The 12,427-nt window shown below is 39.4% G+C and overlaps 3 protein-coding genes across 6 annotated transcripts; 1 reads left to right on the plus strand and 2 right to left on the minus strand.

Moving 5' to 3' along the window:
- Window positions 1-387: 387 nt before the first annotated feature.
- sprn (shadow of prion protein) lies at window positions 388-1,659 on the plus strand. The gene is given in 3 exon segments (XM_029521803.1): window positions 388-399; window positions 1,088-1,560; window positions 1,635-1,659. Coding segments are annotated over 3 exon segments (510 nt in total).
- A 1,189-nt stretch (window positions 1,660-2,848) lies between these two features.
- mtg1 (mitochondrial ribosome-associated GTPase 1) lies at window positions 2,849-5,865 on the minus strand. 2 transcript variants are annotated; one of them, XM_029520375.1, is made up of 11 exons: window positions 5,668-5,865; window positions 5,517-5,580; window positions 4,944-5,049; window positions 4,768-4,854; window positions 4,590-4,646; window positions 4,273-4,363; window positions 4,124-4,185; window positions 3,928-4,024; window positions 3,748-3,829; window positions 3,544-3,656; window positions 2,849-3,147 (listed from the first exon to the last, which is right to left on the minus strand). In XM_029520375.1, exons 1-11 carry the CDS (start codon window positions 5,768-5,770, stop codon window positions 3,050-3,052), a joined length of 960 nt encoding a protein of 319 aa, XP_029376235.1. In that variant the 5' UTR covers window positions 5,771-5,865; the 3' UTR covers window positions 2,849-3,049. The 2 variants fall into 2 exon arrangements, 1 of the variants encoding a protein (XP_029376235.1); XR_003841647.1 differs by having other exon boundaries at window positions 3,748-4,024; window positions 4,944-5,048; window positions 5,516-5,580.
- A 166-nt stretch (window positions 5,866-6,031) lies between these two features.
- Window positions 6,032-10,217, minus strand: paox (polyamine oxidase). Of its 3 annotated transcripts, none has more exons than XM_029520335.1 (10): window positions 10,018-10,217; window positions 9,347-9,516; window positions 8,770-8,900; window positions 8,456-8,643; window positions 8,170-8,351; window positions 7,566-7,735; window positions 7,284-7,369; window positions 7,054-7,166; window positions 6,803-6,957; window positions 6,032-6,698 (listed from the first exon to the last, which is right to left on the minus strand). In XM_029520335.1, the coding sequence occupies exons 1-10, from the start codon at window positions 10,131-10,133 to the stop codon at window positions 6,546-6,548; spliced, it is 1,464 nt and encodes a 487-aa protein (XP_029376195.1). In that variant the 5' UTR covers window positions 10,134-10,217; the 3' UTR covers window positions 6,032-6,545. The 3 variants fall into 3 exon arrangements, with proteins under 3 accessions (XP_029376195.1, XP_029376194.1, XP_029376196.1); XM_029520334.1 differs by having other exon boundaries at window positions 9,347-9,523; XM_029520336.1 differs by lacking the exon at window positions 8,170-8,351 and having other exon boundaries at window positions 8,538-8,643; window positions 9,347-9,523.
- Between the last annotated feature and the right edge of the window lie 2,210 nt (window positions 10,218-12,427).

A 12,427-nucleotide genomic window follows, 5' to 3' on the forward strand; every position in this document is an offset into this window, starting at 1 on the left:
TGCATAAAAAATGATTTGTAGGAAATAAAAAAGAAACCTAATCAACATTTTATCGTTTGATCAGTTTAACCTGATTACCTTCAAAATAAATGATGGGGAAATTATCAATCATCATGTTCAGCCAAAGCGAATATAAAAAGACCAAACCTGTAAAACATGGTATATTATTCTTAATTAGATTTTGCCTGTCACATAATCTGACGCTCCTTTAAGGGATTTTCCTTGGCGGCGTGAGCGCGCCGCGTGTTCTCGCAGTCTCCTGCGTGAGCGAGCCTGCGTTGTCCGTGACAATCCCATTTCATCTCCCCTCCGAGTGCCAAAACATCACCAAGGACAAGAGCACAGTGAGATCAGGTAAGCAGCGACCATTTGTGGGCAGTGGGGATCATGGACGTGGATGTACGAGGGGACAATGGGTTTATTTTGAAACACTGAGATCTCCCCAGGCCACAACACAGCAGCGCACAGGCAAAATGTATGAGACTACAGTCAGATGAACACCCTGCACTGGCATTGTCCATGCATTAGTAAAACATATTATTTATAACACGTTTTACGTGCAATAGTGAGGATATTTTGTAAGTTTCTTTTACATGCTCCACCTCAGTAAAGGATTTCTACTGATGGCCTGTCTAACAAACCATGCCATCTTTTGCTTTTTTTTCATAATCATTCATACACCATGTTTTATTTGATGTTTACAGGGGCTGAAAGGCAACAGCACATTTATTTTTAAGATGACCTAATTTAAAGGGGAGAGGGAACAGAGAATGTGTCTGTATGATGACCATATATTCTTCAACACGGAACACCACACACATTTCCCATTTGTTGAACACTAGTGTCAACTGGTCTGTTCATGGTGAAGACATTTTCTGTCCAAGCAGCTGGATTATTCGGGATTTTGGACAGAATTTATAAAAATCTGCAGCCTCAGTGGTATAAAGAAATGTTTTACAACCACAGACTGAGAATAGATCATCTTTTCATCCTGATCCACATATTAAAAAAGTGAAAGTGCCCACCGAAGGTCGGGTTGAAATATGCTCTTCTTCTCGTCTCCTCTCCTAATCATTTTCCTGCACAGACATCAGGGATGAACCAGGTGGTTGCAACATGCTGGACTTTCCTCCTGCTCTCTGCTTTCCTGTGTGAACCCGCTCTGTCCAAGGGCGGGCGTGGAGGGTCCCGGGGCTCCTCTCGAGGCTCCCCCTCCCGCAGCTCCACAGCAGGGAGTTACCGGGGAGGAGGTGCCTACGGTGGGACTCGCTCACGCTTCAGGGTGGCAGGGAGATCTTCCCCGGCGAGGGTGGCAGGGGCAGCAGCGGCGGGGGCAGCAGTGGCATTGACGGCAGATAAATGGTACGCCTCTGCCTACCGCCGCAGCAACACCGACAGCTCAGAGGAAGAGCTGGATTACTACAACAGGACCAATTACTTTGATGCACAAATGTCAGGCTCAACTCAAAATGGATCTTCTCTCTCTCAGCTGGTTTCAATCATTATTACCTTTTTAACAAAATATGGACTCCTTCTGGACAGTATACTGTAGATGTTCAGGTTATTTCTCAGGATAAGTTCTGGGTTTGGTTTACGCCTAACCCTCTGCCCTGGATCTGACTACAAATGTGCAGGACCTGCATTGGGAAGACCAGTTAGAGGTGCAAAACAGTGGTGGGACACCACAATCACAAATAAAAACAAAAAACATCACTGTACTGTATGTTTTTACACATACAATCCTCTATACCAACAGACAACTGTACATTACCAGCATAGTGTTCAATGTGACATCTCACCTGTTAAAGATTGCACCTTTGTCAAATCTTTAATCTCTTCAAACTGTGTGATAGACTCAAAGAGAATTAGTTTACTCTCCTACATTTTGATTTCCTATAAAAGAAAACTTGTTTTAAGAAAAATATCAAAAACCTTCAGGAGTGTAAAAGGGTTGGCTGCCAGTTCTAATTATACTGCCAAACTCAACTCTATCTTAAAATGTGTATTTCATAAAGTGCACAGAAATTGAACGACCAATATTGCTGCTTTGCACGACTACGTAAAATTATTTGTATATATTAGTAGAATTTGGGGTTAAATGTAAAAACATGGATTTGCAGTAATTAGCATAAAACACTGAAGTGCAGGGGACCTGTCGTTTAAATTGTTTTCTGTAATTATCAAATGAAGCTGGTATCAGTATTATTCTAAAATGAAAATAGCTAGATTAATCTTTTTTAATCCTCAATTAGATTTTTTTTTTTATTTAAAAAAAAAAATATATTTTTCAGTTTGTGAGCCACCATGACCCTTTTTTTTTTTACAACCCCTTGAAAATGTGAGTCTAAATCTGAGTGATTTATGGTGGCAGTCACTGGTGTGGTCATAAACATGATTCTCCACAGTAACACTAAGTAAGCAAATGAGAGCAGCTTGCACTGGACAGCTAAGATGCTTTTTTTTTTCATCTTTCCATAAACTCTCATTTTTGTGCAATTCATACCCTTTTCTAACATCTGGAAATGTTGTGAATTCATTTCTCAGAGCTGTGTATGACCCACGCCATGGTTAGGCGAGACAAATTGCTTTTCTCATTGTTATTGATGTCTCTGTCTGTCCATCATCCTACAAGAGCTTTCTACCTGCAGTTAAAACTCAGGAGCAACAGACTGTTCCATATTTGTAAGTGCACTCAATTATATGCTACTACACTTATGTACACGATAAATAGTTTGTTATTGCTGTCTTTATGATAACAATAAATATCCTGTTTACATCATATTAGATATCTGCCTCATGTTTTCTTAAAGCAAAGCTGACAGAAATGTCATACCTGAATTAAGTTCAACTCTTTTATTTACAAAGGATTACAGTGACTTTTCACAAACAATAACAAACTGTCTCATGTCCAGCAGGTATCGTAGGCATGAGGACTGAGATGGACAATATATCCTTGTTGACACCTTTTAGGTGAAACTGAAAACCTTCAAGTTTGAAAGAGGCAGAATACAGCAGCAGTCTCTGTTTACCTTGATTAAAAATGCTCAAGTCAGTCCAGCATTACTTGCCCCAGCTCTCCTTTCCGGAAGGCCCTTATGAAATCATAAGCTGCTGCAGTATAGTTCGGGACAGTGATGGTAATGTTGCCTGAGAATGAAGAGTGAGACATTTTTTCAAAGAAGTATTCTTTAAGATGTTGATGCAGATTGTTGGGTCAAACTGAAGAGAAAATGAATACATTTTAATAGCATTCAGGCACATGAAATATTAATTGGCAGCAGAAAACGGCTCATCAGGTGTTTTGCTGCAAATCATTTTGTCATAGAGGTTTTAGTAGGTAGACGGAGGCCAGTTATCTCCCCATTTCCAGTCTTTAAGCTAAGGTAAGCTGACTAGATGCTGGGTGTTGAATCATATATGCTGTGCAGAAAGTGATACTTCTCATCACTCACTTCTCGAGTTTTTCTTTAAATCAATGGAACTAGTCACTAGTCAATAATCGTACACGCAGCAGGGTTATCTGTAGGATTAATTCTTTCTTACCCAAACCAGTGATGGCTTTGACGCGCTGGGTCTTTTTAAGTTTTACAGCAATGCGTTTCAGGACATACTGGATGTCATCACTGGGCTCTTGGAGGTTGTATTTCTCCACATAGCTGCTCAGACAGAAACACAGTAATGTGAAAGAGAAGAAATCCATGACCAAATGACAGTTCACTCAAACATAACTTAGATAAATATTCAAACCTGAACTTCCCCAGCCTGTTGAGAGAAAAGAGTAAATAGTCTGCAATAATGTCTTCACCAACCAAATGGTCCAGAATAGTTCCTTGGGAGAGAAAGAAAAAGAAATCAAAATATTTGTTGAGCACAAAAGAAAAATCTGTTGTACGAGAAAATGTGGTGCTGGACATTGGAAGGGCTCACCGCATAAAGCCAACTTCATGCCTGTTTCAACACTCTCAATCTTAGGAGGAAAAACTCCTGGTGTGTCCAACAGGTGTATTATGGGTCGCTCACATACCTGAGGACATTGTACCAATGCACACAAAAATAATCAAAAATAATTAACTCGTGAGCATAAACACACATATAAAGAGACAAAGATCTCATCTACACTCACCTGAATTCTGGTGAGGACAGCTTTAGTTATACCAGGCTCTCCACCTACTTTAGATGCACGACCTGCAAATGGTGTATGATGAAAATATTTAAGATGAATATCACACTGGATCAATGTCCAACAACAAACAAATGTTTTATTATCCATACCTTTCTTCAAGTTTGTTCTTCTTAATGAGTTAATAAGGGATGACTTCCCCACATTGGGCACTCCAACCACCATCAAGCAGTAATTTGTCATCTGAAAGATTTTGATACCCAAAATGGAAAATGGACAATATATGAATAGTTATCCACTATTATCATATTGAGAATATATATAAGTCAAAATCCAATCATATAGGTCAATTAGGCTGCATTCAGTGGAAAGTTTAAATAAATGAGATACTGGTTAGGGAGAGAAAGATAATATTTATAAGAATCTGCGCTAAACACTGTAAATATCTCCAGGGATAAGACATATTTACCTCATCTCTGTTAAAACGTGGTGTGCTTCCAACAACGTTAACCACCATCGGCAACAACTACAGCAAGTAAAAAAAAAAGGAATATTGTATATTGATTGTCAGAATTAAATTTTCTTTCACACGGGACAAAGGACTGCAAATCGCTGCACGTTTAGTGTCCAGAGAAAACGACCTTTACCTTTTTGATGTTTTCATGTCTTTGCTGTAAACAATCTGTGAAGAGAACATTCTTCACTCCATCTTTCTCTAGCCTCTGCTGGATTTTCTAGAGGTTAAACATGAAGACATAACTTTGTTATATATCATTTTTTAAACATAAACACACGGGACAAAAATAGCAACAAAAGTATTTACCTGCTTCTTGGACAGATCAGCAAGATCCATTTTATTGAGGATTAGCACATGTGGTCTGACATCCAGACTCTCCTGAAACACAGGGTTTCTCCCTGTGAAGGGGATCTGCTTTATGTTAAAGAGAAATGAAATGTACTTTGTCCTTAGCTTGGCGTTTATCAGAGCATTAACTTCATATTCCATTTGGTAATCAGATAGGCCTAATTATGCAGATTAGAAATTAAAAAAACTAATATACTTAGCAACAATCAGTCATCTTCATAGAAATATTGGTGTCATCTTGGAATACCTGGATAAAAATATTGCCAAATCTATTTATACGACTGTATACAATATTTTACATGATCTTATTCTGATATGGGGCTTGTTACTGTAATAATAAAAACCCTTCAAACTGTGCACTCGATAATTGATGAAGCATACCTTTCTTTCAGATAATAATCTGGAGTGTGAACATTTTTTCTCCCGCCATATCTACATTTAAGTATTAAATAAGACGTGTACTTTCGGCAGAAAGGTATCTCTAAATAAAAGATGCCACTTTGTCCAGTAAGTGAAGAGAGAAAGGATATTCTGGCATCGTGGATTTCTAAGATGCAGTCCACGCTCTTCAGGCTGGCTCTCATGTGCTTGAGTCCTGTAAACAGATGAGATCATTCCCATTTCAATCCTGACACTTTCATGACATTTTGGCCCGGAGGGTGAGTCCGATCGGAGCCGCCACCTTTAGCCATGTGTCCCGGGAACCAGTGAGCCACGTCCCGCCCGCCGAAGTCAAAAACGCTCCGGAACCTGTCGGCATGGCGGAGCGCCTGGTACAGTTTCATGGCTACTGAGTCTGATTACAGCTGCTTTTCATTTGTGTTCAAGTAACACTTGTGCTGACCTACGAGCAGTGAGACATCACGTCGAGCTGGACGTGGTCGTGTGCAACACTGTTTACACACCGACTTGAATCCGCTGTTAAATTACTTCAGTTCCGGTTTTACTTCTTCGTGTGTTTCCCCCCTCCACACTGTTCTTCCGCTTATTTCTCAGAGTATCAGAAAATAAACAGAACATGGACACATTCACACCCAACACAGGAAAACAGAGACAAACAAAAATCTGCGTTTATTACGAAAAACGATGTTGTTGGACGGATGAAAGTATTCATCAACACACCAGTCATTATTAAATATTAAGTAACAAAAACCCTGCAACTGCAAATGTTAAAGCAACATGAACAATGATTATTGAGCGGTACTCTAAAATAAGTGGCACATCTTATTTGGAATGTTTTCTATACAGATGTTGATATTTATTTCATACCTTATTTTTTATTGATTAAAAATATATAGCCACATTTCTTTAGTTAACATTTAAAGCTGTGTGCTTAATGAAAATATAAATGCTATATCAAAATCTGGTTGCGTTTTAGCTCACTGAAACTTGCATCATGGCATGAAGTCAGTGGTATTATAATTCACTTTGACTGACTTTAACAAACAGCACCTCTTACACAATTACACAAATCAACTCCGAGATCAGTATTTGAGAAGATTTTAGATTTTATGGTGCTGATACATTTATTTATTTATCTTCCAAAGCAGTATTGGTCTTTTAAAGCTTTGCCTTGGCCAGCTGAGAGGGACTGATAGAAGAGTAGTGAGAGATGAGCCGATCAGCTTCTCTCCACCCGCTGAGAAGAGCTCCGTGCACAGTGGAGTAGTAGCTGGGATGAGTAGCCTCTCCAGCGAACAACACCTGCAGGGGCTAAAACACAGCAAACATTTACAGAAGGATTATTTAATAGTGGTTAATTACATGTGAGATATTTTGTACACATTGGTGTTACTATGAATATGTAGCCTGTGTACCCGTGACTGTAATCCCTTCACGGGGAGGGGCTCCATCATGTTCTCCAGGTCCTGCATTGAACATTGTTTTCCAGGATAACTGTAGGATCCACATGTCCAGGGGTCATGAAACCACTGGGAGCGTACAATTCTCCTTGGGGTGATGGAAGGGTTTCCTGAGAACACAAAGTTGAGTTGAAGATTAGGAACATTCTTGAAAATACACAGTTCAGACTCTAAGTTGAGGAGTGTTGTGAATTAAACCAACTCACCTGTAAATCTACGAATGAGTTGTGTGACGGCAAACATGACCTCCTGCTCAGACAGAGTCTCCATATACTCTGACTCGTGCCCAGCAATCCAGCCACACAGAATATGACCATACCTGAAAGTTCAACCACCAACCTCTTAACATATGATCATCAATGAATTTGCTAACGAATATGCACGAAATATAACATGAGAAAGCGCCGCACACATCAGAATTTCTGATGTTGTTTACCTTTCAGTGGGTTTAAGCACGGTGAAACCAAACAACTTCTTAATCCAGGGTCTCTGTACATCGGGCTCTTGGTCCACAATGGCATCCTAAAACATGGCAGGAGACTTTTGCAAACTCACTGTCACAAACATCAAACTTTGTTAGGTCTGATGTACAGCAAGTTAAAATATATGAGCAAAGTTACAGCACAGTCAGCATTTTCATTCAACATGCAAATGAGCAGTGTGTATTTTCTGTCTGTATATTAAATGCACACCTTTATTCACTGACTACACATCTCACCTCATCTTCCCACACAAGGTAAATGACCTCACAGTCAGCATCCCACCACGGTGAATCGAACTCCACAAAGATTTTGTTGTTTGTTCCAAAGCCCTGTCTCTGGATGGAGTGCAGCTTGTGTAGAGGGAGAGGAGGATGGAACAGAGTCGTATGGTGCTTCTTTAGGTATCCTGACAAAAAAAAACAAAACAAAACAAAGCAGTAATTTAGGTAATTTAGATCAGAAAAAGAAAACATTCTCTTTTTTTAAACGAGCAAACTGAGTATATGTTGTACTTAGTGATATACTCTTAAGTAAGCTCTCAGAGACAGTAACTGGACGACAATGGTAAAGCGTCTATAATGTCAATGTCTACCCACACAGAGTTTTTCTTTTCTTATATTGCCTGTTTATATATTTTTTTATGGACCATGTAGATATGTACAGATTATGTTTGATAGACATTTGACTGAACCACCTACTAGTTTTACATTGCTTGGGAGAGGTTAGACTTTGGTGGCACTTAGTGACCTAATCCTCAATATGGCTCCCATATTGCACTTTTCACACTATACATGATGAAGTGGTAATCAAGTGCTTGTGTATGTATGCATATGATTCTACCTAGAGGTACTGTGACAATAACATGATCGGCAGAGAGCTTCTCCCCATTTTCACACTCAATAGTTAAGGGGATTTTCCTCTTCTCTGTGTTGTTCCAGTGGACACATCGCACTGGCTGATTGTAGGTCACTGAACCATTCGGGAGCTCTGACATCATTTTTTTGATTAAAGTTTCATAGCCACTGCAACAAGATGAGACTTAATTTCAATTATTTCATGTAGGGAATAATAAATAAATGAACATTACATAAATTTGAATAATTCTTGGTTGTACATAGGAACAAACCCTGGGAATGTGCAGTCCAGTCCAGGTAGAGTCTTGTAAAGGCCGTAAGCCCCCAGGCCCACCTCATCCAGACTGTGCGTACCATTAACAGAGCACTCCACCTTCAACATGCTGCTGATTGCACCCATCTGCAGAGTTCTGGTGTTTGCATCAACATCTTTCCAGATCTCTGCTACTCGTTGTTGCAACTATGTCAGTGGACAAGGAGCAAATTAAACTCTTTATATCTGCAGCATGAATTATTTTATCCATCTTAATTCAGAGGGTTAGGGAAATTGCCTGAATAGCTTCTTTAGTTCCTGAAAGGCCTGTACCTTTGACCGTATGAAATCTCCCACACTGGCACAGGGTTCTCCTCCTTTACTGTGAAACTCTGAACTTTCTTGCATAAGCTCAAAAAACACTTCCACAGCTGGCCGGAGAGTCTCAGCCTTCAACCTCCGACCTGCACACATCACATAACACACAGATTACAGATTAGGGAAATATCTTTACATCAATTTTATCCACATTATCAAGTGTACCGACTCATTTTATTTTACTCACACAGCACAGTAGGTATTGATTGACCTGACACTGGCTGCATATAACAGCAGGGCAATACAAACAAAGCTGTAATTAATTAAACTTGGGGCTATCATGCAATTGTACTTTTAACAAAAGAGTATATGAAATCAATTAAGTTCAACAATTCCATTTATCCCATATTTCCAGAGGACACTACAAAGAACACACTCAAAACACCCCTCACAGGTTCAGGCTCAGATAGGACATTCAATATTTAACTACTGACTCTGTCTTTTGTGAAATCATCAACACATTATTGCAGCTCAGCGTGACACATCACTGCAGTCTGCTGTGTAGTCACAGCTTTTTAAAACATCAGCTCACCTGAACTGCTGAAGATATTAGGAACCCAGGGAGGGTGTCCTGCCACATCCACGGCCTGGTTCTCTGGGGTTAGGGCCTCAGGATCCAGGAGCCCATACTGCCGAGCCAGACAAAACACTGGGTTCCCCTCAGACGGTCCATGGATCCAGTTTGCCCCAATCTCAACAATACTATTACCTTCAAGATATTGAGAAATCTTAGAAAATAAACCATTTATGGGATTTGTAGTTTTCTGTTTTCCTCCTTCATAATAATTTTTATGTTTTGTAAATGTATCTCTTGTAATTGTCAGTTAGTCTGTCATTTGAAATGGACAGAGCCACACTGAATCCTCAAAACAACACATCTTAAAAACCAGATGAGACCACACCTGGATCGGAGTTGCATTTTGGTAACCTTAAAAAACTAAACGACATTAGTTGCACTGTGTCATAAGCTTTGTGTTACATATGACTGCAGGTTGTACTGCTGTCTTGGAGTAAATGATTAACACGAACCAGAATCTGAAGACGCAGCCAGGTCTTCAGGAAAAGGATGTTTTTACATTTTAATCAAAGCAATGGTTCGATAATAATGATATCAGTGACTCTCTCAGTAGCATTTGTCGCTCTACAGCTGGCAGAATATCAGCACACCTTGGTAATTATGGTGGCTATGATCGCTGTGCTCACCCAGTTTTCCTGTTTTTATTCTTCCTCCACTTCTTCCAGTCGCCTCCAGGATCCGGACGTTGTTGAATCCAGCTCCGATGAGCCTGTGAGCGGCTGCTATACCGGACATCCCGCATCCTATTATCACGATGTTAGAGTTGATATTCATGATCACAGCTGAACAAACTGTTAGTTGGTGTGTTAGTGTCTTCTTCTTCTTCTTCTTCTTCTGCTTTGGAGGAGAAACACACTTCCGCTTTAAATTTTCAAAATAAAACTGAACTGTGAACTGCTGCAGGAGGTGTTCTTAATTTTATCTCTCTAGAAGGTCCTGATTTAATTATTAAAAATAAGCAGGCTTTGTTTGTATTGAAATTCTACCTATTTATGTGTTTCACAGATTGCCAGACTTGGCCCGAAATGAATTACACCTCTTCCCTGAGACACTGAAACCATCTTCATTGCATGAAATTGGGAAAGATGGTTTAATTCAACAAACAAACTTTAAGCAAGCAACACCTACAGGGGCCAAAACAAATCTGATCCAAGAGAATTAACACACATTTCAGGTGTGTTTTGTTGTTCCTGTGTTTTTTTAACTGGCATATAAGTAACTTCTACACATTTGCTTATTATTAAATAAAATCGTCTTCAGTGTGATGGTAGGGTTTCCTTAAATTATGCTGACTGTTCCATGAGAACCTTACTGTCCACATGTTTGAACAGCCTCTGTGTAACTCAGACATCAACATAATATCAAACAGTAACTGATAATTGATACCTCTTTAATTAAGGCTCCTGTGTTTTCAATAGGGCTGTGCGTGTGTGTATGTACAATCTGCAGCTTGGCCTGCAGCTGGCAGCATAGCACAGGTCATATTGTATTACTGCCAATTTTCATCAGGGCCATTGATCAGGAAGCAGAGACAGATTCACAGACTCACCTGTGAACGTCTGGACGAGCTCTGTGATGGAATCTCTGATCTCCTGCTCAGAAAGTGCCTCCATATACTTTGACTCTCACCCAGAAATTCAGCCACAGAGAAAACAGCTACATCTGAGAGTTAATTACATTTATCATCATACAATGCTTTTTTAATCTATGAACGTCTGTGGGAGTGTTTATGTGCTGGACTTGTTACCTTTCAGAAGGTTGGAACACAGTCAAGGTGGACATCTTCCTAATCCAGTATTTGCTTATATTTGATACCTGATCTGAAAACTTCACCTGAAGGCATAAAGGGCGTAAAACAAACATTTTATATGCAAGTTTGGTTTTTTTTATATCACTACTTATCAAAAATGTATAAGTGGATTATTTGTAAACTGAAAATAAGCAAAATAATGCAGCTGCCTGACAGAAAATACTGTAGCAGGTAACAGGATTTTACATCTCAGAAAATATCAGTGGTGGTGTAGTGCTGATCAGTGCCCCCATCAAATCAAGAGATGAAAATCAAAAGTAAAGACAAACATGCTGTAAGATCCAAATAATTATTAAAATATGGTTTTATTTCATTCTGTGGGTGACTGTCAATACTAACTAAATATTGTTTAAATATTTATTTGGGTCTAAAATGGTTTTCATTTTATTTGATTCACTTCCTGAAGTGAAGGATGCACATGGTCTGATTTTTGACATACCCAGTTTCACTTTCATTGCAGACCCTGCACAGTTTAAATAAAGGCTGAAAACTCTCCAGGACAGAACTCTCTGATATTCGACTTCACCTGTACTCTCTGTGAGCGGTTTACAACCCAACCATGGCAAACATCTCTGGTAAGTGAAGTTACCACAGAATAATGTAAGAGAGGGGAAGTAGGACCTGAGCCCAGTGCTCAGAGGGTACGAAGACACACAAAGGAAAAGGCGTAGCACAACAGATTCCGTTATTTAAAACAAGGTTACTGTCATCCTTGAAGCAAATATCAATCTTAGCTGAACGATCAGTGGGAACCAGATTTGGCAAACTTGTAAGAGATGCAACTACTTTAGGTCTCGATGCCATCGACAACGTAATTGACTGGATTTGTTTCTGGAAATGAAAACCGCTTGGAGATAGATGAATGAATGAATGATGCTTGTTTCCTACAGCAGTTCAATAAGAATCTGAGATTAGATAAAATTAGACTAGTTGTACCTATGTTTCCTTCAAGATTAATCTGATCAACTATTCTCTTCTTCTTTAATAAACTGATGTTGCCAATGTTTTGCCAGACTCTTTGTTATATTTTAATTTTTCATCAATGTTTTGAATTAATATCATTTTAGAGGGGCAGGTCCAGTTTGCACACTCCCACAGCTTTTCATCACAACATTACACAGCCAGAGTTGCAAATGATGTGCATCCTCCTACGCATAAAAAAAATAAAGATTGTGAATCAGCAATAGCGGGACATCGTGTTTAAAGTGTAAGTGAAGAGGCAGGAA

This window comes from Echeneis naucrates, chromosome 15, assembly GCF_900963305.1.
Source record: "Echeneis naucrates chromosome 15, fEcheNa1.1, whole genome shotgun sequence".
NCBI classification, from domain to species: Eukaryota; Metazoa; Chordata; class Actinopteri; order Carangiformes; family Echeneidae; genus Echeneis; species Echeneis naucrates.

What these genes read in the sequence shown, in the direction of transcription:
- mtg1 (XM_029520375.1), bottom strand. Translation starts at nt 5,770, where the DNA reads ATGAAACTGTACCAGGCGCTCCGCCATGCCGACAGGTTCCGGAGCGTT. An exon ending in TTAGAAATCCACGATGCCAG is followed by an intron (nt 5,050 to 5,516) that starts AATATCCTTTCT and finishes TAACATAAAGCA; the next exon opens with GATCCCCTTCACAGGGAGAA. An exon ending in CTGTCCTCACCAGAATTCAG is followed by an intron (nt 4,025 to 4,123) that starts GTGAGTGTAGAT and finishes CAATGTCCTCAG; the next exon opens with GTATGTGAGCGACCCATAAT.
- paox (XM_029520334.1), bottom strand. Translation starts at nt 10,165, where the DNA reads ATGAATATCAACTCTAACATCGTGATAATAGGATGCGGGATGTCCGGT. An exon ending in GTGCTTAAACCCACTGAAAG is followed by an intron (nt 7,167 to 7,283) that starts GTAAACAACATC and finishes TTGAACTTTCAG; the next exon opens with GTATGGTCATATTCTGTGTG. An exon ending in TGAAGGGATTACAGTCACGG is followed by an intron (nt 6,699 to 6,802) that starts GTACACAGGCTA and finishes GCTGTGTTTTAG; the next exon opens with CCCCTGCAGGTGTTGTTCGC.